Source organism: Dasypus novemcinctus, chromosome 18 (assembly GCF_030445035.2).
Source record: "Dasypus novemcinctus isolate mDasNov1 chromosome 18, mDasNov1.1.hap2, whole genome shotgun sequence".
NCBI lineage: Eukaryota > Metazoa > Chordata > Mammalia > Cingulata > Dasypodidae > Dasypus > Dasypus novemcinctus.
Window position 1 is genome coordinate 15,507,802 of NC_080690.1, and position 26,616 is coordinate 15,534,417.

Here is a 26,616-nt window from a genome sequence, read left to right on the forward strand (position 1 = left end):
AAAAGCCAGGAAAGGGTCTAGCTTCATACGTACTTCAACCTTGAGTTCATGCGCTTCAAGGAGATCAGCCGGTCCTGAGTCTGGGCCAGAGAGATTGAACCTGTCCTCACATAACCTGTAAGAAAAAGCAGCCCAAACTGAGACAGACCAGGCCAGATGCAGGCGGCAGGATAGGAAGCACACTAGATTACATGTCAGAAGACCTGTGATGAGTCCTACGACTGCCCCTCCATGTTCTTGGCAAGTGAACTTGGTTCCTCTGGGCTTCTAGGGAAAATTAAAAGTTCACCAGATGCATCAGCCAACGTTCCATTCCCTATCCAAACATTCTCAGCTCAGAGGTTTGTGAGGGTCAGATGAGACATACAAAAAAGCACTTTCATAGTAATAACTTTAAAAAGGTATCATTGTTTTAAAAAACTTTCTTGGGGGAAAGGGGAAAGGCTACTTAAGAGTCCATCCCCACTCTCCACTGCTTCAGGCAACTTCACTCTTTCTCCTCCTAGTCTTGGCCAAGGCCATTTACAGTGTCAGCCAGCAGGGGTCAAGCCCCACCCTCTTTCCACAGTACAGCCCACCCTGTGGGCCTGGCCTAAGCGCAGCCAGTCAGTCCCCCTGGAACACCTGGTCTAAAGCAAGCAGGTGAAGGGCCAGAGGCCACCCCTTCCAGGAGCAGCAGCATCGCAGACAGACCTTTCCAGTCCAGGCAAGGGACCGCCAATTCCACAGGCCCCCAATGTCCTTCCAACAAACTCTTTTTTGCCCAAGTTTGCTAGAGAAGACTTTTATGCTTACAATCAACAAAACTGATACAACCCTTACTCCAACACTGGGGTCAATGAGAATCCTCCTCAAAGGCAGTGGCTCCCAGTGCTTACGAAGAAAAAGTTAAACCAAGTGAGAATCTTTAAAAAAGGAAGTATGGTTGGGATAATTCAAGATATTTTTTAAATTTCTCTTGAAATGATCAAATAACATGACAAGAATGCCCCAGCTTAGAGCACTGGAATTTCAGAGCTTGGTTTTAGAAAACAGGGGCTTTACCAGACTATGGCGTGATAGTGGCCAGAGAGTTATGGGCCAATCACACTCAGAATTTCATCTTGAGACAGACGAAAGTTCAGCAGCTATTTTCTATTTACTACCAAAGGATATATAGGAGGGAAGCGGATTTGGCTCAACAGATAGAGCATCCGCCTACCACATGGGATGTCCAAAATTCAAACCCAGGGCCTCCTGACCTGTGTGGTGAGCTGGCCCATGCGCACAAGGAGTGCCATGCCACGCAGAGGTGTCCCCCACGTATGGGAGCCCCACGCACAAGGAATGTGCCCCGTAAGGAGAGCTGCCCCACGTGAAAAAAAACGCAGTCTGCCCAGTAGTGGCACTGCACACACAGAGAGATGACACAGCAAGAGGACACAACAAAATGAGACACAGATTCCGGGTGCCACTGACAAGAATCTAAGTAGACACAGAAGAACATACAGCAAATGGAGAGAGAGCAGACAACGGGGGGGGGGGGAGGGAAGAGAAATAAAAAATAAATCTTAAAAAAAAAAAAAAATATATATATATATATATATATATATAGGAGAATACCACTGTATATGTACCTATATAATACATCATGTTTTACTGTATGTATCATAACAAGATCAACTCATAATAAGATCAACATATCATCCATTAACAGGATTAAAATTCTACTATATTCTCACAGAGGATTTTTCAAGTTTGAAATATAGCAATTCTGGTAAATAATCTGCTTTGTCAAAGGTCAAGAGCCATAAAATAGACCTACAAATCACTAAGAAGAAAGGAGGCATGCGATATTAAATGGCATTTTAAAGAAATAAAAATGTCCAATAAACCTGAAAGATATGTAAATTAGAATCTGATACTTTCTTCCATCTCTTAGATTAGCAAAGCTTAATATCCAATGTTGAGAAGACTGTAAAGAAATATACTGTGGATGAACCCTTTTGGAAGATGACTTGGCAACACCTATCAAATTTAAAATATGCATGCCCTGTGCCCAAATTCTCCTTCTTCCAGGAATGTATCCTTTAGAAACAGCATGAGAAAATAAAGACACACAGAGAAGCATCTTTCCTGAATCATTACTTATGAATGCAAGAAAAGGGACTCGCATAAATGTCAGGTGATGGAGAAATGGACAGCAGATGACAGCAGGCACACCCTATGGAATATTACTCTGCAGTTATGAGCAATGAAACAGACTTAAATATGCTGATTTGGAGGCAGCCTACAAATCACATTTATTTAACTACTGTTAACAACTTTACTATATTTGAGGAAACAAGACTATACAAAATTAAATTAATACTTCCAAGAAACAATTTCAGATAAAAAAGGTCATACAGAGAGCACATGATAAATTGCTAAAGAGCACTGACAAAAGGATGGAGAAATTCAGAGAAAGACTCGATCTAAATGGGCTAAATGGCCTGGAATTGATACCACATGAAATACTAGTATATTAAGATACTTATGCATGGGTAGGATTTGGATAGCTTGAGAGAAGCAGGCAAGCAGTTATTCTGTAACTGTGAAAACACAGGACAACATATTTAGTCAGGAGAAAAGAAACTATAATTTGTCAGCTGGATTTAAGTTTTATGTAAGTCAGGGGTTCTTCGGCCCAGCTGCTTATTAGAATCACCTGGCAAGTCTTAAAAAACTACCCATGCCTGGACCTCAGGCCCAGAGATTCTGACTCTGCTGGTCTGGGGTAAGGCCTGGACACAGGTGATTCCAACGTGCAGTGGGTGCTGCTGCTCCTTAGCTGACACGCTTGAAAAATTATCTATGTCCAAAGCCCCACCCTAGACCAAAAATGATACTAATATCTCTGAAGGTGGGGCCCCAGCACCGGCACTTTTTAAAAGATCCCTGGGTTGGCGGTGGACTTGGCCCAGTGGTTAGGGCGTCTGTCTACCACAGGGGAGGTCCGCGGTTGAAACCCCAGGCCTCCTTGACCCGTGTGGAGCTGGCCCATGCGCAGTGCTGATGCGAGCAAGGAGTGCCCTGCCACGCAGGGGTGTCCCCCGCGTAGGGGAGCCCCACGCGCAAGGAGTGCGCCCCATAAGGAGAGCCACCCGGTGCAAAGGGGATTGGGGGGGAGGGGAGAAAAATAAATAAAATTACATTAAAAAAATAAAACAAAAGATCCCTGGGTGATTTTTTTTCATTAAGAAAAAAATTTTTTGAATATAGGATATACATAAACAATAAGTGTATATAAAAGTTGTAAACTTACAAAACAAACATGCATATCACACAGGGCTCCCATATATCACCTCATCACCAACACCTGACCTTGCTATAAAACATTTGTTCCAAACTATGAAAGAGCATTATCAAAATATTACTACTGATATTAACATTTTGTAAAATTAATATACATTTGTTCAAGGAAAAAATGGTAATAACAAATACCATTGATTGCACACTTTGGACGGAGTGTATGCTTTATTAATATGTATCAATAAAATTGATTTGTTTTAAAAAAAAGAAAAATACATTACTAATGTAGCCCATATCTTACATTTGGTGTATTTTCCCCCAACCCACCCTATTATTAACACCGTGTATTAGTATTAAATATTTGATATCGTTCACAAAAGAATATTCTCTCATTTGTTCTGTTCACCACAGTCCATCTTCCACCACTGGCTTCCCTGTATTATACTGTCCCATGCTTTGTACAATCCATTCAAAGTGTACACTCAGTGGCTCTCATTTTCACCAAAGAGCTGTGCTGTCACCACCTCAATTTTAGAACATTTTCATTACTCCAAAAGGAAAAATCCCATATTCCCTTTTTTTAATTGGGGATGGAAGGAAAGGGAGGTAACATTTCATCATTCCAAACTTAGCAATTCCTTAATCTTTCTTTGTCATGCTTGACCTTGACATTTTTGAAGTGTGGAAACCATGTATTTTGCAGAAAGTCCCTCAATCTGGATTTATCTGATGTTTCCTTATGATTTGATTTCGTTTATGCATTTTGAGCAGGAACATTCCAGAATGATGTTTCCTTCTCAGTGTAACATGACCATGACAACTGTTGGTCCCACTATGGCTGACATCAGCTTTGAATCAGGTGGTGTCTACAGGTTTCTGCACAGTTAACTATTTTTCCCTTTGTAACTAGTAAGTAATTAGAATGTGGGGAGATACTTTCAGACTGTTTTCTCCTCAAACTTTCACCCACCAGTTATAGCATCCACTGGTGGTTCTTGCCTGAAATCACTATCACTATGATGGAGGCCAAACTGTGATTTTCTAATCCCATCATTTCTTTATATTTATTAGTTGGCATTCCTCAGGAAGATAGTTTTCCCTTCTTCCGTATTTATTTTCCAGTTATTATTTCATATTTATCAATATGGACTCATGGGTTCTAATTTTATACAATGGGCTATAATCCACTGCTCCCATCTATTTTCTTGATCAAATTATCCCAGATTTAGCTAGCAGGAATCCCTTTAAACCAGCTCCTGTGTCTTTCTGACATGGCCCCATCATTCTTAGAACATCTCCTTCCTTTCCAGCACAAGATGTCCCAGGCTCACTAATCTCACTTTCCCTGCCCCAATGAGGAAATCAGCCACTTCTTCAAGAAGCTCTGGTTCCTTTAAGAGGAAAATGTCTTCTGAAACCAAGATGTGGGCACGGGGTATACTCACGCTACAGGGCTGCCACTGCTTCTGAGCCCTCTCGGCAGACAGAGCTGGGAATCTGCCCCTTTCCCCTCATCTACTCACACTCGTACTGAAAACCATGATTTCACGGATACCTTCAATTCCAATCCAGTGCCACAGGGTTCTTTCCAGCTATCCCTTTTTCCATATTTGTAATTCCCCTCTCCAACAGGGAGAAACTTGCTCCCTTTAGCCTCTATATATTTACTTATTTGCTCAATTCTAGAATACATAGAAAACATAACTGTCAATCCATACCACTGCAAAAACCCAAACCTGCTAAGGATCAATATTTGCTCTTTTTAAAAATTCTGTCTTTAGACTGAGGGTCCATATCCAAAATATTGTGGTCAATAGTTCCCCAGGAAAAAAGTTCCCTACATTAGCCACCCCCCACCGTTAGTGTGGTTGGTACTCATTTGAAATACATAGGTTCCTTCTTTCTAAAAGTAGTTCCTTTATTTTTAAAATGGTTATATTCCATTTTAGGTTCTTCTCCCTATTCTTGATGATTTCATTTTATATTTGAGTATGCAAAATATTAACATAGTTCTGTATGTCAAAACTATTCAGAGTGAACTCAGAAGTGTCCCTCCCTCCCAGCCCTCAGCCACTGCACCCATTTCCCTTATCCCTGAAGGTAAGCAATCTCAGGAATTCACAGTTTATTCTTCTTGTGTTTTCTTTTCGCAAAATTAAGCAATAACTTGTATATTTTCTTACTTTCCCTTATTTCTTGTACAAAAAACTAGTACATTATATGTATCCTTTCACACTTTTTTTCTTATTTAACGATATATTCCAGAAATCACTTTATAGGAGTTCACAGAGATCATCCTCATTCTTTTTTTCAGCTGTGAAGAATAATCTGGTACATGCCTATTTGTGTACAAAACATTAAGTGGAAAAAACAAGATATACAACAACATATTTAATACAATCCCATTTTGGCTTTTAAAAAGTATATTTGTGGTTGACTATATGTATGTACATAAAGGTATGTACATATGTACATATTTTTTAACTCATTAGGAATTTTTGAACATTGACTCATCTCTGTCTCAGAAACCTGGCTTAATCTCTCTCCATCTAGGTTTCTTCATCTTAAAAAAATGACACTTCCTTATTTTAAGATCAAATAATATATGGAATACTCTCAAAAGATTATTAGACCTTTTAGATTATCACACACATTTACTCAACAAAAATTATATCATTGCAAACTGAAGCAATGCAGAAACTACAATTCAGCATAGTCAGGAAATGAGGAATCTGAGTGATCCAGTAATTCTTACTGAAAAGTAGTTAACATATCCCTCTCATGAATGAACTGTTTCCAGAAGATTAGCATATAATACTGTTATAATTAAGTCTAGCTTGTATATAACATCACTTCCTGTTTCTTGAGTGATTCAAAAGCAGTGCACTGAATGCTAAGTATCATGGTAGTGTATGTGTGTACGTTCTGCAGGCTAACAGAGATTTCCCCACCTGTGAAGTCCCCTAAGTTAACTTTTACTGCACCACTGGTGTATTACAATGGGGATGATAGACTCTGCTGACCCCCTTACATTCCCTTGCCTGACTTCCTCACCCCACTACCCTGCCACTCCCCCAGAGCATCAAAGAGAAGACAGGTTATATAAGGAGTTCCACACAGTGATCTAGAATTAAAGCTAAGCTAACTTACAGAAAAGACACTATGAGCCTGATTCCCTTGGAACCTAATCAGCTTAATGGTGGCTAACAGTGGCTCAGCAAAGCTCTGGTAACAGAACCACAATGGAACGTTTCTGGACCATGTGCCAGCACCTTCACCTATGGTCCCATCATGTGGACCCCCTTCTGACTCAAACCCTGGTCAATAACTAATCCAAGCAGTTTGTTGCCATCGAAATAAATCCAACCAAGAGGGACTATTTCCCACCTGTCCTGCACATGGCAGGCAGTCTTCACTATTAAAAGCAGGAGACAGAGCAGCAGTAACTACTTTTACTATATTCTACCTGAAAGCCCTTGCCTTTCAAAGGGGAAAGCAAACTTGGCCCAATGGATAGGGCATCCGCCTACCACATGGGAGGTCTGTGGTTCAAACCCCGGGCCTCCTTGACCCGTGTGGAGCTGGCCCATGCGCAGTGCTAATGTACACAAGTGGTGCCCTGCCACGCAGGGGTGCCCCCCGCATAGGGGAGCCCCATGTGCAAGGAATATGCCCCATAAGGAGAGCCACCCAGCGCAAAAGAAAGTGCAGCCTGCCCAAAAATGGCGCCACACATACGGAGAGCTGACACAATAAGACGACGCAACAAAGAGAGACACAGATTCCCGATGCCGCTGATAAGGATAGAAGCAGTCACAGAAGAATACACAGCGAATAGACACAGAGAGCAGACAACTGGGGGTGGGGGTGAGAGAGGAGGGGAGAGAAATAAATAAATAAATCTTGGAAAACAAAAACAAAAACAAAGGGAGCCTGGGTAAGCTCAATGACATAATAGGGAGTCAGGGTCTTGCATGTCCCTGACAGTGAGTGTCTCCTTAAACTGTACACCCTAGGAGGCCTGTCTGACTCACTCTAGCCCCAGTTCTGCTTACATGCCAAACAAGAGTCTCTTCCTTCCCTGCCCTAGTTCCTCTCCCAGCATCTCCTCTATTTCCATGTCTTTCAAATCCTAGTTACTAGAAATTCAGTCTTAGTTTACAATTACAAATATGGTTATAATTTATGAAAGTATGAATTATGTGAAGTGGACATACTTTATGATCAAAACTTGAAATGATGTGAATCTCACCTCCCCTAATTAAAATTCTGTCATGTGTCACATAATTTCCAAGTTGACAAGGCAGGTAAACTGTAAACTATGCTTACACTATAACCAAAAATAGACCCGTTTTAGTTATTACAGAGCAAAAGCCACCATTCTTGTCAGGATTATCTGTGATCCAAATTACACTAGGTCTTCAAAAGAGCAACCCTCTCATAGGTTAAGTGCCCAAATTTCATCACTGGGCCTCACTACTCTCTCATTCTAATTAGCATGGTCAATGAGAGATTTCATTAGCTTGACTCTGGGCTATCAGACCCACTCTCAAGACTTCTGACTCATCTATCACTTTACAACAAACTGAAAAACCCTGACTTGTCATCGTATGGGATCACAGTGTAGATCAGTCTTCCTGCTCTTAGAACAGTTCCTACTTTTTCTATTACTATTTAGCTTACGATTCCCTGTGTCCATTTTCCCCTAAAGACAGATAAAGAATGTATGCCTATGCTTTATATCAGAAATACACTTAACAGCAATTGGTGATGTTCGGTGGATCAAACTAGGTTTTAACTGTCAAGCTCTAAAATTAAGTTCTGTCTCCTCCTCTTTCTTTGGGAGTCAAGTACTACCACTGACCATACGCAAATGAGTGAAATATATAGGAAACGGCCCAGGAAAAGTTTCACATGGTGGTAAGGTTTATGGGACCTGAAAAGGGTTCCTGGATATTGACTGGACCCCCTCAGTTCATAGATAGGGAAAATGAAGACAGCTCAACAAGCTCAATGACTTATGCAATGTAATATACTCATCGGTGGCAGAGCCTGGACCAAAACCCAACCCTAATCAATTACTAAATCACCAGGCAAGCCTGGTGGAGGATCAAATACAGTACTGAGCAAAAGAGTCTGGGGGAACAGGCAGACCAAAAAACGGTAGATTACCTGCTTACCTGTTTGAATGCCAGTTTCTTGCTCTAACTGATGGTAGAGTTTGTTTGAGTAGTCTGCCATCTTCTGCTCGATGATCAAGTGTCTGGCAGTGCTTAGGATGCCAGCGCAGAACCTTGTGGAGCCAGCCGCCAGCCTGCAGGATGGACACAAAATGCTCTCAGGAAGACTCACGCAGCTGTGAAACACAGCAGGTGTAAGGCTCCTCATTCCAGCAGTTTGTAATATCAAAAGCTGGAAACAACCTCCATGTCTGTCAACACAAGACTGATAAAAAAGTTTTTGGAGGTACCTGAACAAAAAAAAATAACATGAGGCCAAACAAAAAGGAAATGAAAAAACTCTTTATGCACCAATATGAAACAAGCATAATGCAAAAAAGTAGGGTGAGGAGCAGAGTTGAAGGTATGCTGTCATTTGTATTAAAAAGGGGAAAAAATAAATGTATATTCATGTACACACATAAGCAAAGGATGTATCTAGAATGATACACAAGGAATTTATCATCAGTTGCCTCCAGAAAGAAAAACCTGTAGTTAGAAGTCTGGGAGAGGAGAGAGACTTTTCCCTGTATATTCTTGTATGTATTTTCTCTTCTGAATCATGTAAATGTGTTCCTTATTCAGAAATAAATCAAAATTTAATTTTAAAAACGTTCTCCATGGAGTAATGAAAACATTCTAAAATTGACTGAGGTATTGACAGCACAACTCTGTGGTGAAAATGAGAGCCACTGAGCGTACATTTTGACTGGACTGTAGAAGGCATGGGACTGTAAAACACAGGGAATCCAGTGGCAGATGATGGCCTGTGGTTAACAGGACAAAAAAGAGAACATTTTCTCCTGAACAATAACAAATATATAACACTAATATAGAGTGCCAATAATTGGGTAGGTTGGGGGAAAAATACACCAAATGTAACATGGTCTATAGTGAGTAGTAATTTTTTTTTTTTTGGTATATAATCATATATTTAAACTTAACTTTACACATATAAAATCAGAGTCAAGGAGTTTAACCACAATTTAAACTTATATCACCAGCTACTTTCACTATTTCATCACATGTGAACATCTTCACTCATCATTTCACTTCAAGTGGTGACTTATAAATTTGGTAGACAATAATAGTAAATAAGTATCTTTTCTCTTTTTTCCCAGGGAAATAAATTTTTTTAAATGATGTATAATTTTTTTTTTTTAATGAGGTATTCACCTTTGGATCAGGGCCCTTCTTTGAAGCTCTGTAGGAATTTTTCCAATTAATTTCCGAATCTTCCCAACATCTCTCAGTTTAAAGAAATAGCATATTTGAAATAATTTATTTTGAGTGAATGCTTTACAAGTCAAAAACTGATTCACAAGTCCCTATTATCATAACTGTGAAGTAATCACTAATTTATTAAGTCCCCTAAAGACATTCTGTATCAATTTTCTTGATTCGAAGATGTCAATAATATGGAAACAATTTTTTAAAATATACCAGAATATTTAATTATATCACTTTCCCATCAACACAAAGTCATTTAATGATGATTATATTGGCCACTTCCATTGATTGATGGGAGGTTCTTCCACTAAAGGCTCCCATGGTTTCCACTTTATCATTTTTCTTGCCAGACTTAGTTCACTTTCAGCCTGAAGAATTACCTCTTCTATTTGACCACTCTGAAGCTGGTCTTCTAATTTCTTAGCATCTGGTTCCAAATTAACAACACCCAGCTTCTCATTTGTAATCTGCTCTGTATATTTTCTATATGCTGCCTTTTTAGGGATTTGCTCAAGATCATCAAGGATCTTTGTGTACAATATTCTTAGCCTCTCATGTGGACTATCACTTACAGCCAATCCCACAAGGCCAGTGGTCTTCTTCAGCAAACCCGCCATGACAGCGCTGAGCAGCAGATCACTCGCAGCCCTCTATAGTGAGCAGTAATATTCTGATGATGCTCTTTCATAGTTTGTAACAAATGTTTCACAACAATGCAAGGTATTGGTGGTGGGGAGATGTATGGGAGCCTTGTATGATATGCATGTTTGTTTTCTAAATTCACAAATTTTACTATACACTTATTGTTTATGTATATTCATGTACAAATGATATACTTCAATAAAATTTTATTTTAAAAAAAGTTCTCCAATTTGTGGAAGGCAACAGAACATAAAAAATCCCTATAATGCTAGGACCCAAAGACCCAGCTTTGCAAAGAACCCAGACATCAAGAGGGCAGAATGAAGTGCTGATAACATGCTATAACATGGATAACCCTCCAAAACATCACGTTCAATGAAATAAGCCAGACACAAAGAGACAGATAGTGTATGAATCCACTTATATGAAATAATCAGAATATGCAAATTCATAGAGACAGAAAATAAAGCACAGGTTATAGGAGCAGGGTGTGGGGTGGAATGGAGAGAAAATGCATAATGGGTAGTTTCTGTTTGAGATGACAGAAAGTTCTGGTAATGGATGGTGGTGAGGGTAGTGCAACACTTTACGAATTTTCTCTTTATTCCTATTGATAACAGAACTCCCATATTTCACAGCAGCCCAACCTGAAACCTATTTCTCAACCTTACTTTTACCTTATTTTGCCCTTGAGAATAAATTTCTGTGATTTCCGAGTTCTGTGGCTCATACCTTACATATATTTTATAGATCTTTCCCTCACTCTCCAATACCACTACCAATGGTTTAGTTCAGGCCCTGGTCTTTCTCCCCTGCCTCTGTTCTATGCCACCCCTAACACCTCCCTAAAATAACTCCCCACGCTGTTCTGGAGTTCCATATCTAAAATGTAAATGCGACCATGTTGGTCCTTTGCTTCATACATATTCTAAGTCTTTCATCTCTGCCATAACAGTAAGACCCCTTTGTGATTTAACTCCAAAAACATAGTTAGCTTCACCTACCCCCAATAACCCTGTCCAATCTCCACCTGTCGGCATTACTAACCTATCTCTGATTACCCATCAAGCCGCTCATGCCACTGACCCTCTTGCCAAACCTCTACCTGGAACTCCTTTCAGCCCACAGCTGGCTCCCTTACCATGCCCAGTCCTGGCCTGCCTTACTCCTAATTAAAGCATCTCATCTTCGTAGAGCAAGAGAGGAACAGGCAACTCTTCAAAACTGTCAAGGTTATCAAAAACAAGGAACACCTGAGACACTGTAACAGCCAGGATGGGTCTAAGGAAACATGGCAAATGTAATGTGATTTTCTGGTTGAAATCCTGACAGAAAAAGGATATTAGGGAAAAACTGGGGAAATATAAATAAAAAATGACCCCTGGTTAATAATAATCTATTGATATTGGTTCATTAATTATAACAAATGTACTACATTCATGTAAGATGTTAATAATAGGAGAAAGAGGGTGCAAGATATTTGGAAACTCTGTATATCTTTGTAATCTTTCTGTAAATCTAAAACTGTTCTAAAAATTAAAGTTATGAGGAGTGGATGTAACTCAAGAGATTGAGTGCCTACTTCCCAAATTCAGGGTCCCAAGTTTGATCCCTTTTACCTCCTAAAAACAAACAAACAAACAAACAAAAAAAAAAACCAACTCATTGTGGGGTGGATGTAGTTCAGGGTCGAGTACCTGCTTCCCACAAATGAGGTCCTGGGTTCAGCCCCGGCACCTCCTAAAACAAACAAACAAACAAACTTTATTTTAAAAACACATAATCTTTTTGTGTGATGTATGTATCTTTAAAAAAAAAAGATAATAAATGAAAGAAAAAATAAAAACCACAATCTAGGCATAAGTAGCCAATTTTATTTCAGTTCATGGAGGGAGCTCTTGAGCCACAATGTATTATGTATATTAAGATGGTGAGATGTCATGTGACCCTGAAATAAACTGATCCTTTTAAGACGCTTACTCTGTTGAAACCTGCCACCAACTCTTTAAAATTCAGAAAACGTTAGAATTATGAGGCATCGTTAAACAAAGTATAGGAGATCTCACTCTTCAGATATTCTTCTCACTACTTAGTGATTTCAGATTAGTTGCGGGTGGGATAATACTACTGAAAGGAAGGGACTGAGGGAGCCCCATACAATTAGAGCAGCACAGCCACAAGCCGTGTCCAGTTTGACCCTCACCTTCCCTGTTCCAACAGGACGATATCCTTCCACCCCAGCTTGGCGAGGTGGTAGGCCACAGATGTGCCCATGATTCCACCACCACAGATGACCACCTGTGCCTGGGCAGGGAGGGTGACAGAATAAGCTTCGGCAGCTGACGCACTGCTTCTTGCTGAGGACCAGTTTTGCCATCCTGGGCTGATCTTTTGTCGCTGGACAATCGAGAGCAACCGGTAAAACATCACGTCTGTCAGCAACTGGGAGATGTGTTCTCACTCAATGAAGGAGGAGGTCCCAAGAATTCCAACTAGACAGAGGAAACCAAATATATTTAATTTCATTTTAACCCAGGGCATAGAATTCATGAGAAAATGATGTAACAAAGCACAATAATCATTCATTCCACAAATATCTAAGGACCTACCAAGTCCCAGAGCTTTGCTAAGTGTAGAGATTCAGCAGTGAAGAAGGTCCCTGTCTTTATCCAACTTTATGAATGCATGTACATGGGGGACGGGTAGAAAGCAACCATTATACGAATAAAACAAGTCAACAAAGCTAATGTGATAGAGTAACTAGGGTCATATTTTAAATAGGATGGTCAGGAAAGGTCTCTGAAGAGGTGACAATAGAAAGAGACCTGATAGATGACAAGGTATTCCAGTCAGAGGGATGAGCATGTGTCATGAGTCTGAGATGAGAAAGAATATGATGAGTCTGTTGACTGAAAGGAGGCCAGTGTGTTCATGCTTGGTGAGCAAGGGGAGGATTTGAGACGAAGCTGGAAAGGCAGACAGAACCGGATTATACACAACCCTTGGATGCCATCACAAGGAGTTAGGATTTCATTCTAAGACAAAGGAATACCATTAAAGCAGGGGAATGAAATTATCTGACACGATTTTTCAGAGATCAGTTTGGCTCTCTGTGGAGATTAGATTACAGAAAAATGAGAGGAGAAGCAGAGATGAGTTAGAAAGCTAAGGTAGTAATACAAGTGGTATGTCAAGTGTGATGGTTTGAAGAAAAATGTTCTTAAAGCTAATCCATCCCTGTGGGTATGAATTCACTGTAAGAAGGACCTTTGGATGAGGTTACTTCTATGAAGAAGGTATGGGCGGCGGACTTGGCCCAGTGGTTAGAGCGTCCGTCTACCACATGGGAGGTCTGCGGTTCAAACCCCGGGCCTCCGTGACCCGTGTGCAGCTGGCCCATGTGCAGTGCTGATGCGCCCAAGGAGTGCCCTGCCACACAGGGGTGTCCCACGCGCAAGGAGTGCGCTCCCATAAGGAGAGCCGCCCAGCGTGAAAGAAAGTGCAGCCTGCCCAGGAATGGTGCCGCACACATGAGAGCTGACACAGCAAGATGACGCAACAAAAAGAAACACAGATTCCCGTGCCGCTGACAACAACAGAAGCGGACAAAGAAGACACAGCAAATAGACACAATAAAGAAATAAGTAAATAAATAAATCTTTTTAAAAAAAAAAAAGAAGGTATGGCCTACCTCAATCAGGATGCATTTTAATCCTATTGTTGTAGTCTTCACAAGCAGGAATGAAATTCAGGCAGACGGAGGAGAAAGCCACAGACAAGCAGCCAGAAGCCAACAGAAGAGAAGAGACCAGTGGACACCACATGAGCCTTGCCAAGGGACATGCTAAGGACCAAGGATCACTTGCAGCCAAAGGAAGGAACCTTCACCTTGTTGATACGTTGATTTACGTTGATTTGGACTTTTTTTCCTAGCCTCAAAACCATGAGCTAATAAAATTCCCATTGTTTAAGCCAACCCATTGTATGGTATTTGCTTGAGCAGCCAAGGAAACTAAAACAACAAGAATGGTGGAAATGTTTGGAGAAAGACACTGGATGTTAATGATAGGAAAAAGAAAAAATGAGGTAGAAAGAAAACCAGTCAGAGGTGTGTCACAGAAGCCATGAGAGGAAACTGTTTTAAGAAGTGGTTAACTGCAGAGGGAGCTGAGAGATCAAACAAGATGACCTCTACGTAGAGGTCCATGGGTGTCTGGAACACAGCATTTTCAGGGGAGTGGTAGGGATGAAACACAGACAAGAGCAAATCAATGGGAAAAAATAGAGGAGACGAGGGCATGAAAACAGCTCTATAACGTTTTGCTCCAACGGGGAACAGAAAAATGAGTCCAAGCAAGAGGAAGATGTAGGGAGGAGGAAACATGTTTGTTTTAAAGGTGGGCAATATTAAGAATATTTGGTTGCCAGTGGGAATGACACAGTAATAGGGAAAGAGACAGATGACAGAGGAGGAAAACAGGTCCTTAGAAACGAAAAGAAGGAAAGAACTTCAGAACCCAAACAGAAGTATTATATGTCTCATAGTCCAATAGGTGACAATGGGGAGACTTAAGGTTTAAGGTGTCTTTTCCTCAAAAGAAGAGGTTTATTAGTCATGTTAGAGTTATCATTTACACACACATGGAATAGGGAAGTCAGTCACAGGATGTAACTAACACACATTTCGATGAGACAATAAATTTGATGTTAGAGAAGGAATACAAGAGGACAGGCTACAGCCATTCCAGCAGGATTGGTATAGAAAGAAAGACAGGCTGAGCATACAAGGGTAAGATATGGGCAAGGAAACAAAGAGGGGCAGGAAACAAACACAGTACATTACAGAAAAGTGTGCCTGATGAATGCTGGTGGAGGACAGTAAGGAACCTAGCTTGGAGGCGTCAGCGTCCACAGTGAGTGCTGGGCAGTGGGAACCCAAGTGAGGTGGAGCCAGACCATGGAGGACTCTACCACTAGTCAGAGAAGCCTGCCGTACAGCAGGCAATGATGACTTACCACAGGCTGGCTATGAGAAAGGCAGGGTCTGAACAAACTTCATTTAATAGTAAAATCAGTGTTAATTACATCTTCCCAGATTTTTATTTTTACAGCAATGTACTGCCCTGATGTTGTCTGCCACTGCCCTTGTCTTAAGTCCTCAACTTCTTCTACCTCAGTGATTGTATAGTTTGCCAGCAGGTTTTTAAAACAACCTACCCCTTTTTCACTTGAAGATAAATTAATATACAGAATAGACTGTTTTTATTTTCTGCTTTTCACTGTTTCTCCTCCTACTCTCTCCTGACCCAAAGGCAGTGCTTCTGCCCGACGCTGACATGGCTCTGGCCAAGAACACCAGGTTTTCCAGTTTCCAAGGACCCCTTCCAGGCAGCACCATGCTTACCATCTCAGTGGAAGGTGATTACTCTTTCTTATTCCACACTCTTTCCTTGGTTTTTTTTTTGGAACACCTCCTTCCCTGGTCACATCTGTGCTGGCTTTTCTCCTCTCCCCATCCCTAACTTGTCAGTGTCCCTCAGAGCTCCGGCTGAGGCCTGCTTCTCTTCGGTTCCACACTCTCAACTCAGGTGATCTCGTTCTTTACCCTGATGGACTGCCCAAGCCACAGCAGCACAGGCTTCAGCCCTGCAAATCTAGCTGCATATGCGAGATGGCCATTTCCACTTGCATTCCCATACAAATAACTGAGCACATCCACGGTCTTCAATCCCCAAATTGCCTCCACTTCCTATGTCCCCCCATGACACCATCTACTAGAATCCTGAGTATTATCCTGGATTTCTTCCCTTCTCTCATCTCCCCTATCCAGTCAACAATCAAGGTCTAACAATTCTACCTCCTAAGTCTCTTAGAGTCATCTGCCTCTGTCCACCTCCTCAGCTATTCCCTGAGTCTGGGCTGCCATCATTTCTTGCTCAGATTACAGCAGAACCTTCCTAACACTTCCAGCCTCTAAGCTGCACACTGCACATCTCCCTTTCCCCATGCAGGAGTCTGAGCAAGTTTTCCCAAAATAAAAATTTATTTCACTCCCCTGCTTACAACACTTCAATGACTTTCTGGTGTCTTCAGGAAAAATTCAAAAACCTTCATATGAAGTACAAGATTCTTCACAGTCTTGTTCATTTCCAGTCTCATTTCTCCTCCCCTCCTCTCATGCTCTAATTAAGGTAGACTGAACTACTTGCAATGCCTGAAACATGTCAGGTGTGGGCTCTCTCTTTCACCTCCAGAATTTGTGTATTCTGTTCCCACTAACTGCCACCCAAAGACAATCCCCTCAGGTCTCAGCCTCTTTGACATCTTATCTGATCCCCCTGACACTGTTAGGTGATTTTTCTATGTTATCCCTAAACCCAGACCTTCTTTCAGCACAGAACTTACCAAACCACAGAGCAGGCCGTTTACTAACCATGGAGGAAACACAGCAAAACAGTTGGAAACACAGGCTTTGGAGACAGACAGATCCAGATCTGGGTTTGAAAACTGTCCTCACCATTCATGAGCTATATGACTTTGACCAAATTACTCAATCTCTGTGCCTCAGTCTCCTTACCGTTAGGTAACATGGGCAAGGAATTCCTACCTCACGTGGTTTCTACAAGACTAAACCACACTACGCAAGGAGAACATGGAATGTGGAACCTAATAAGCACTCAAGAAATGGTAGTTAGTCCCCTGAGAACAGGGACCCACTTTAACTTTATGCTTTCTTAGCCTCCAATGTAGGCACCTAGAAATAGTTGTTGGCAAATGAGTAAGAATGGAGAAGAAAGCAGATTGGGGGGGGGGGGGAGAATCAATGGTGACTGAAGGCCAGGCCCCTAGATTTGAGGAAATATCTGAATACCTGGAAGTTATTAACAATGTTAAAGTCCTAGGGCGATAAACACAAGAAAAGGATTTGAACTTGAGTTCACCATGACCTTCAAAAGAGTCATTGGAGCCAGGAGGGTAAAATAAAAGGATTTAAAGTGGACATCAACCAATAAGGAAAGGAAGGCACCACAATCTAGTCCAGTAGGTTTGACAGCAAAACCAAAGCAAAGTCTGATAGCAGGTAGAGCCAGTAGAAAATAAGAAACTGATGATGGCAGAGACAAGAAGTAAAATGCAACACCAAGTTTAAAATAAATTTTAAATTTTAAAAAATAAGTTCTGAGAACAACCGTATAACATTCCCTACTAAGAATAACTTCTGCTAAGCAACCTTAAGACACTTATTTTTGCTTGTAACAAGAGCAAGGTGATGCTCCTAGCACCCTCTGAGTTGCTCTGGTGTATGATCACAGCATTGTGCAGAAGTGCGCTGGTGATCACAAGGAGGTCTGGGTAATGCAGATGGATTAACACAATATTTCCTACACTTCCCTTAGCTTAAGAACCACCTGGGACGCTTGCTTAAAAAAAAAAAAAAAACAGATTCCCAAAATTCATCTCTGGAGAATATTGATCCCGCTGATCCAGGGTGCCGGATTTTTCAAAAAGCGCATCAGGTGATCGATCAGGCATGTTTAAGGAATGAGTACAAACTCCCAGCACTGGAAAGGTGTACCCTTCGACCCGGCTCCCTACGTTCCCCTCCCCCGCCGAATCATCCTGACAGGCAAGGACGACCTGGACTTGTGGATTCCAGATTCAAACCTTAGTATCATACACCTCAGTCCCAAAGGGTCAAACATTAACACGGCTCACTGCCCTGGCCTAGACTTTTCCAGGCAACTTCTGCCGGGCTCTGCAACAGTGAAGCGCAAGTGGACAGCACCTTTCAACGCGGGAAAACAATTCCACTTGCAGAGGAGGACGACCGGGCTAGGCCAAGCCTGAGCGGGCCCTGCCGGGGTGTGCAAGCGCGAGCGGGGGGCTGGCACCCAGGCCGCGCGCCCGACGACCTCAGCTGCACGGCTGGGGCCGCGGGGAGCGCCGCCACGCCTGGGAGACCCGCTCGCCTCCCCGGCCAGCCGACTTTGGCGCCGGAAGCGTCTTCCCGAGACCGCCAGGCAGAAGCCACAGGAGGAGGAGGGCGGCCCGGCCTGGTTCTGGCCGAGACCGACGCGGAAACGGGGGACGCAGGGTCCCCGCCGCCCGGCCCGCGCCGCCGGGCAGGCCCGGGCGCTCGGCAGCTGCCCCCTTACCTCTCGCCCCGCGGGCTCCGCTCGGCAGCACGCCGGCGCAGGCGGGCCAGCTGCCACGACGGTAGGGGGTCGCGGGCGGCCGGAAGCTGGGGCCAGGGGGAGGGAAGGGGGAGCCGGGCGGAGGGAGGGAAGCCTTTCGGGGCGGCGCGACTCCGCGACCTTCCGCGCTTTACGGCGCCCCCGGCAAGGGTACGGCCGGCGCGTGACCTCGGTGGCGCGCGCGCGCCGTGACGTCGCCGCCCCGGCCCCGCCCCCGGCACGTGGACTTGTTTGGGTTCCGCGAGGAAGCGCCCAGGGGCTGCTTTCTCCCCGCCTGGCTCTTGTGGAGCGGCGCCTCCGGCCCGCGTTGATTTCGCAGACACTCTGGGAACGTCGTAGGTGGGCGCCGGGCCCCGCTGCAGCGCGGGCAGCGCGGGGCCTTCTCTGCCCTCGAGGCCCGTGGCCTGGCCCTTAGCCCTCGCGAGACGGCAGCCGAAAGCCACGTCCAGCCCAGGGCGTGCACAGGCCCCTGGACCGGCCGTCGCGCTGTTCTTGGAAGGTGCTGGGGCCTTCCCGGACGAGGCTGTAGCAGAGCATATCGGGGATGCGGTCTGCCAGCCCGGGCCCCCCTGCGAGGCAGCATTAGCTGGCGTGGGTTCCCGGCGGGATCCTACTGCTCCTCTAGGGAGGGCGAGAGCGGCCCCTGCCTCTTCCCAGGTGGTCGGAATCGAGACGATTCCCTCTCGAGCCTCTGAGAAGGTCCCCATTCACCCCTCCTCACTAGCCTGTCACTCTGCGTGTGTGTGTTTATTACAGAACTCATCACTTGGCCTGAAGTCTGTTGAATATTTACAAGTTTGTCGACTGCCGTGCCCCGTCGTTTCCAGCCCTCTGACGACAGGACCTTAGTGTAACAAACATCATCCAGTACATATTTTTTGAATGCATAGGGGTCTAGTACTTGGGCCACACTCCCCAATTGTCATCCTTTAGATTCAAGCCCATCTCACCGCATGAGCCAGGGATGCCCGTGTCACCCGGCCACCGCCCACAGCCTGCGCAGTACCTGCTCCTCTCAGGGTCAGTGACCTCACCAGGCCCAGGTGTCAGCTGGTGCCTGAGGACAGAAACGCTGCTGCTTGCCCCACTGCTGTGTGAAAGCCCGAAGTGTGCTGCACTCCTTAATGTATAAATACTTCAATAATATTTTAAGGAAGGGCCTAGAGCCTGGGGTCACCAACCCTGCCCCCCAAAGACCAATCCATCAGAGGCATATTCTTGTGGAAGGCTTTCCTGATGCCCAGATGTGGCGATCTGGGTAGGAAAGCTTTTCAAGTTTTCTTCATGAGCCATCTCCCTATGGCCATTTCTGGGCACTCAGGTTTGGGGGGAACCTAGTTTTCTGCTGGAAACGGTGGATGAAATAAAGGGATATTTACCATGTAATTACATTCTCCTTTCTATGCAAAAGTTGTGAGCAGCTGTAGCTCTGTCCTGCTGTCCCCCCCATCACCACCTTGGGCCTGACCTTGAAATGCTGAGTTGTAAGACTCCTCATTGTAATGATGGGTCTTGAACTTTGCAGCTCTACCTAAGCACCAATGCACTATTTTACTGTTTTTCAGGAGTCTATTTATGGTTTTCCCCTCTCTTTTTCCATTAATCCCCAGAGTTTTTCCTTATACAATATGGCTTTCCTGGGCTGAGTGTCTGTATCACTTGTGGATTTACACATCTCTTCTTGAGACATTTTTCTCATATTTAGATGTTCTGAACTTCTTGTCCTTTGCAAACACAGTCTCCTTTCTTGTTTTTCCTTCTCTCAAGGGCAGCTATTTCAAGAGGTGGGGAAGGTATTTTTAGCATCTATTTCAAAAGTTCTGTGCCAGGATTCCTCTTCACACCAACAACTGGAGCTTGGAGGCCTCTGTTCTCTAAGCCAAGTTCTAGTTCTTTACACTCCAGAATGCCAAGTGATGGACGGAGACAGCAAGAATGAAAGAAAGTAACTGCATTTCAGCCTGTGGGTCTCCATCACCCCACACAGCCTCTCCCTCCCCAGAACAGACAGGTGTGGGGGTGGAAATCTTCTGTGGCTACATTTCCCTGAAGGCTTTTCTAGCAGCGCAGTTAACGCTTGCCTCTCTAGTCAGCCTGTCAGATGTACATAAATGCCATTGGACTGGTTGCAAAGTACTGTAACTCGTTATTTGCAATTGTAAAACATGCAGTTCAGGCAGCCTTTTTCTCTTCATGTTTAGAGTTAGAATGTGGTCCTGAGGACATTCGAGCACCTAAGCAAATGGAACCTTTTCTCAAGAGCCTGGGTGACTTTAGACACACAGGTCACTGAGCCTTTCTGCCCTCCATGAACATGGCATGAACCTTGTGCACTGTCCATCAAGCGAGATTTCAGTGAAGATTTTCTTTTCACATTCCTGGATTAGTCATTGAATACACAGACATTGTAAGTACCCTTGCCTCGTCCACTTGTGAAATGGTCATCTGTAGTGATTTGTTTTGCCATCACTAAAGATAAACCTTGTACATAAAACCGTTCATAACTGCGTCACTGAAGTGTAAGGAAGAATTGGAAACAGGTGGAGTGAGGCAGGCATTTCTCTTGCCGTCCACACAGTGATGATGTGGCTGGGGGAGAGAGCCTTGGTCCTCGTCCCGTTGCTCTCACCGCCTGTTGTCTCCTGCCTGCAGTTGACTTTGTGGTAAGAACCTGACCTTGGCTTCTCACCATTTCCTTATGAGCCCACGTTTACGTGGAAGACAGGTGGATGTGTGCCTTCTCACTACACTTGTGGGGAAGAAGAGAATTATCTGAGAGGAGCACTTGTGATCTTCTCCTCCCCAAGTTTCCATGGTGTCTGATTCCAATGAACCCCCTGCTGTGGGCCTGGAGCCCTGTGGGTGCAGGGCTATTTCACGGGGTCACTGTGGGTCAGAGTAATGGTAACAAGAGGTGCTGGGCGGGCCCTGGGCCTCCCCTGGGCCAAGTGCCTTATGTCCACTATCTTGCTGAAACTCCACGGACACTGTGGACAATAGATGGCAGTGTCCGTCCTTCACCGATGAGGAAAGCAAGGCTTTAGAAGCTAAGCACATTCACAGTTGAAGATGATGATAACTAAGACTCACATCCAAGTGCTTAACACACAAAATGCCGAACTATTGGAGTAAATGGTAAGCAAAGTGGTAGAGACCAGTGGTGGGTGTTAGAACCGCCTGTGAAGTGTAAAGGAAAATCCAAATAATGGATTGGAGTAAACAAGGTTGGAAGACAGAATCTGTAGTTCTAAAGAACTTTCCAGGAACCTGTATCTACAAGCCACTGGATGTCAAGCATTCAAGCATTCAGAGGAGAGCAGTAGCTATTTAAAGCTTTGTGGATGGGGAGGACTTAAACTGGGTCTTCAAGACTTTACACAGAACAAGGTTTTTTCTTATACATCATATCATTCAAGCTTTAGGACAATCTTATGAGGTAAGAAGTTTTTAGCAGGTGACATAGATTCAGGTATAACTGACTTTTCCAAGGTCACACAGCTATTAGAAAAAGAGCTGGAGGGAAGTGGACTTGGCCCAATGGATAGGGCGTCCGCCTACCACATGGGAGGTCCATGGTTCAAACCCCGGGCCTTCTTAACCCGTGTAGAGCTGGCCCATGCGCAGTGCTGATGTGTAGGAGTGCCCTGCCACGCAGGGGTGTCTCTCACGTAGGGGAGTCCCACGTGCAAGGAGTGTGCCCCATAAGGAGAGCCGCCCAGCACGAAAGAAAGTGCAGCCTGCCCAGGAATGGCGCTGCCCACACGGAGAAATGACACAAGATGACGCAGCAAAAAGAAACACAGATTCCCGTGCCGCTGACAACAACAGAAGTGGACAAAGAAACAAAATGCAGCAAATAGACACAGAGAACAGACAACCAGGGTGGGAGGGAGGGGAGAGAAATAAATAAATCTTTAAAAATAAATAAATAAATTTTTAAAAAAAAGAAACTCAGATTCCCAGTGCCGCTGATAAGGATAGAAGTGGTCGCAGAAGAACACACAACGAATGGACGCAGAGAGCAGACAACTGGGGGGGGGGTGGGAGTGGGGAGAGAAATAAATAAATAAATCTTTTAAAAGAAAGAAAAAAAGAAAAAGAGCTGGAAATGGTGCCAGGGTTGTGTCTCTCAATCCAATCATCTTTCCACTATGCCATAGACAGAAGGCCAGGAGGGTGTTTGAGGTTGGGGTGACCCAGTGACTGAAGACAGAAAGATGGAAAAAAGACCGTGGGACCATGTGATGGTTACGTTCAGGGGTCCCCTTGGCTGTTGTTTGGTCAAGCAAGCACTGGCCTGATTGTTACTGGGAGGGCACTTGTGATTTAAATCATTGGTCAGTTGGTTGCATCTGTTGCATCTCTGAGTGATGACATCTACAATAAACAAAGGAGCTTGCCTGCAGCATTGCAAGGAGTCTCACCCAGTCACTTGAAGGCCCACAAGGGAGAAATGATGATTTCAGCAGTCAGAAGAGGAACTTCTCTCTACCCCAGCCAGCCAGCTTCTCTTCGGGTATTCGTCGAAATCTCCTTCTGCATTGCCAACCTTGTGCCTTGACCTATGGCCCTTGGACTTGCCTATCTCATGGTCATGTGAGCCACATCCTATAATAAACCTCACAATATTTGCATACACATAGATAGATCTATCTGGTCAGTTTTGTTTCTCCAGAGAACCCCACCTAATACAGACAGTGAGAAGCCAGCAACCTGTGGTAGCTTGGATTATTGTTGTCTTTTTTCTTTTTTTTTTTTCAGGAGATACGGGGTTGAACCCTGTTCCCCAGGATTATTGTTTCGAGTCATTTCCTCCAGCCTCAGGAAAAGGAAGTGCATGAAAAGGGGGGGGTGTTTCCTGCACCTGCTGAGGTGGCTTAGGCCCGTCACAGGACTGGTTTGGGAAGGTGGGCGGAAGTGAGAGTGCCTGAGCCTAGAGGGGTCCTCGGATGGCACTGCGCCTCTCCACGGGTCTCGGGCACCCTTGCCCTCCACCTTGAGAAGACCGTGCCCAGGGCGAGACACACCTGAACCCTCCGGAGCCAAGTCCCGCGCGCCCAGGGCCTGCAGCAGAGCCGCCCAGCCAGGCCGCAGGCCGCCTGCAGGCTCAGGAGGGAGCGGCTAAGGGCTCCTTGCAGGTCGCTGAGCCCGGCTGCTTTCTCCTGCAGCCTTGGGGCAGCCCCGGGAGGCGTCCTTGAGAGCGCGGTGAGAGCGGAAGGATGAAGGCAGGGCCTCCGCCTCCCACAGGGCCCTAATGGCCTTCGTTTGCTTCTCCAACTGAGTTTTGAGGCGCTACCCCCTGGCACCCATAGGCAGGCTAACATTTCTACAACAGTCGCGTCATCTTGTCATCCAAGCGTCTTCCTTTGATTTCCGGTTTCATGAAGATCAACCAAACCGGAAACCTGGGAGCCCTGCGGTCGCCCGCTCTCGCCCTCTGCCTTCCGGCCGTCTCCCTGCCCCGTATCTCTGGGGATTCGTCCTCTCTTCCCCACGTCGCTGTTAGTGTTCCGACAGTGATCACCTCCTACTTCAGAGAGAATCTCCTCAGTGAATTTCCTGCCTCCCGTCTCCGCTCTGCCGGGGTTCTCCTTCTAACACACACGGGCTTATTCACTCACTGGCTTAGTCCCTCAAGCGACGCCCCGTTCTCTGAGGTCCACACTCCCCTGCGTGCGGAGCCGAGGTCCCGCGGGCCTGGCCAGGCGCTCGCGGGCTCAGGGCCCCGCGGTGAGCGAGGCTGGGCGAGGCCTGGTGCCCCTGCCCCCTGCGGCGGCTGTGTCGTCTCCCCCGCCCTGCGGCCACACGGGTGCGTTTGCCGTACCCTCCACTTCTCCCTGCCATGCCCGCCTGACGCCCGTCCTGCTTGCTTGTTTGTGGGAGAGTTCTGAGTTTAGACTCAAATGACCTCCTGCTCCCCCCAGTCTGCCTGGCAACCCCCCCTCCCACGCCCCATGTTTCAGACACTCAGCCCACCATCTCCTCAGTGAAGCTTTCCTGCCCCAGGAGAACGGGCTCCCTTGGGACCCCTCTGTCCCCTTTTCAGGTGTGTCTTTACTAGTTATCTCCCCTACTGGTTCTCTAAACCCTGTGATGAAGACTTGACTTCTTTGACGCCCCAAGCCTTGGAATTGTGCCTGCCATTTAGTAGATGGCTAGGTGAATGGGGGAAATGGGGAGCACAAGCTCTGTTTGTCAGTCTGTAAGATGGGGATAATGCAATCGTTGCCTCTTGGTGTGGGAGCAAAGGCCAGAGGTGATAACTTACCAAGAAGTTAGCACAGGCACCTTCGGATCTTCATTTAGTGCCTCTGCCAGACCAGTAGGTGGCGCTGTGTTGAAGGAATTGAGGTCACCTGCGTTTACACAGTCCTGCTACCGACTGGGTGAATCAGAAACCCAAGTTAGACTAAGAAAACCTCCCTCAGAAGCTTGATAATCTGTGTGGCCTCTATGGCACATGGGCGACTAGAAGAGCCTCTGGTGCAGTCTGGAAAAGTGGGATGTGCCCTTTTCCTCCAGCTGCCCTTTCCCAGGAAAGGATCTAGGGAGTTAGGGACCCTCAGACACTTTCCGTCTAGGACCACATCTGACTCAAGCCCTTTAGAACCCCAGATAAGGTTCGTTGTGGTTGGTAAAGCGCAGACCTTGGGGCTGATCTGGCCTCCTCCTTGGTGTGTCACCCTGGTGGGTTATGTTTCTGAAGCCCCCTTTCACTGCCTTGTAAGGTGGACAGTGACACCTGTTTTATGGGTTTTTGCAAAACTCAAATTATGCATGTAAAATACTTGCCCATAGCAAACATTTTCAGTGCACAGCAACTGCTTTCTTATCGTTCTTGCAAGACAAACTGCATGGCCTGGCACCGTGGGGTACCACGTGGCGGGGAGGGCAGTGATAAGGAACACTGAGAGGCCGAAGGAGGCTAGGAGACCTGCAGCTGGCAGAGCACAGGACCTGTGCCCAGACCCTGTAGCCTGATGCTCGTCACCTGAGCTGGCCTCGAGTTCCCGAGTGCCACTGGGGCTGATGGCTTTACCCGAGGTCATTAGAGCCTGCTTCCTTCTAAAACTAGCCACTTGGGCTTGGTGCAGACACTCCAGGAGGCACCCTTGGAATTACCTGCAACTGTCGGAACTATCTTTCCATGCCCAGGACATGCACCCTGGTGCAGAATAGGAAAGCAGGTGTCCCCCAAGCCTCTGGTGGCCTTGGTTGACTGGCTTTTGTGCTTTCCAGCTTTGTCAGGGCATGTAGCTGGGCGTTTGTAATCATTCCTTCCTCAGACCAGCGGGCCCCCTCTGTGTTAGAGACAAAGCAGCGTCCCACTCTCTTCTCCCAACCAGCTTAGTGCCTGACTTTGGGACCCCATCTTTTCTTCTCACAATAAGTTTATAAATGTCTGCCTCCTCCTTTTCTCACTAAGGGGCCAGTCAGATTCTGCATAGGACCTGGTTGCACACCTCATCTTGGAGGTAAAATTCTTGGTCTGTCCCTAGTCAGGCCATGCTTTCCTTTGCAGGAGAGCTTCCACCTCTCCAGCTGCAGCTGCCCAGCCAGTCAGAAGTGTGCAGGGTGCCGCCCCCAGCTCCCTGCCACTTTCTAGCCCCTGAGTCCTGCAACACCGGCAGAGGAAGGTTCTGGAGACTCTAAAGGGCAAGGGGTCCTCCAGCACTTCAGCAGCCAGGGTCCCCCCACAGAGAAGCAGCCCTGACATAAAGGAGCCGGCCCTGGGCAGCTCTGATCTCTCCCCACACTGTCCAACCCAAGACTAGCCTCAGGGCTGCTGACTCACGGAGGCCCTGTTCCTTGCTCCTAGTTTAACATTCGACTTTTGGGCACTACTTTTAGAATTTTTAATTTTTATTTTTTTCAAATGAATACAGACCCAAGTTTTAAGTCAATAGTACTACAAGGCTTATGAAAATAAGCCTGACCCACCCCACCCTAGCAATTCTTATTCTCCAGGGGTAATTGCTCTCAACTCTTACAGTTCTTTCTTCTGGTAATCAACTCTTTATTTCTTAATTCATGCTTGTACTGTTATTTCTTGGTTTTGG

At 45.3% G+C, this 26,616-nt stretch overlaps 2 protein-coding genes across 3 annotated transcripts in view; one reads left to right on the forward strand and one right to left on the reverse strand.

Moving 5' to 3' along the window:
• PDPR (pyruvate dehydrogenase phosphatase regulatory subunit) overlaps positions 1–18,760 on the reverse strand; it is a 47,920-nt gene extending 29,160 nt beyond the window's left edge. The window contains exons 1-4 of one of the 2 annotated variants that reach the window (XM_058279725.2): positions 18,518–18,760; positions 12,565–12,853; positions 8,451–8,584; positions 34–115 (exon numbers count right to left, since the gene is read on the reverse strand). In XM_058279725.2, the coding sequence (XP_058135708.1) occupies positions 34–115; positions 8,451–8,584; positions 12,565–12,788 (440 nt within the window). In that variant the 5' untranslated portion in view covers positions 12,789–12,853; positions 18,518–18,760. Of the gene's footprint in view, positions 1–33; positions 116–8,450; positions 8,585–12,564; positions 12,854–14,052 lie in introns of both variants that reach the window. The other variant, XM_058279724.2, reaches the window with a different exon arrangement.
• Positions 15,698–26,616, forward strand: part of LOC101425791 (C-type lectin domain family 18 member C) — a 40,736-nt gene continuing 29,817 nt past the window's right edge. Inside the window, exons 1-3 of the mRNA XM_058279530.2 lie at positions 15,698–15,779; positions 18,363–18,578; positions 19,056–19,147. Of these exons, the coding sequence (XP_058135513.1) occupies positions 15,698–15,779; positions 18,363–18,578; positions 19,056–19,147 (390 nt within the window). The remainder of the gene's footprint in view (positions 15,780–18,362; positions 18,579–19,055; positions 19,148–26,616) is intronic.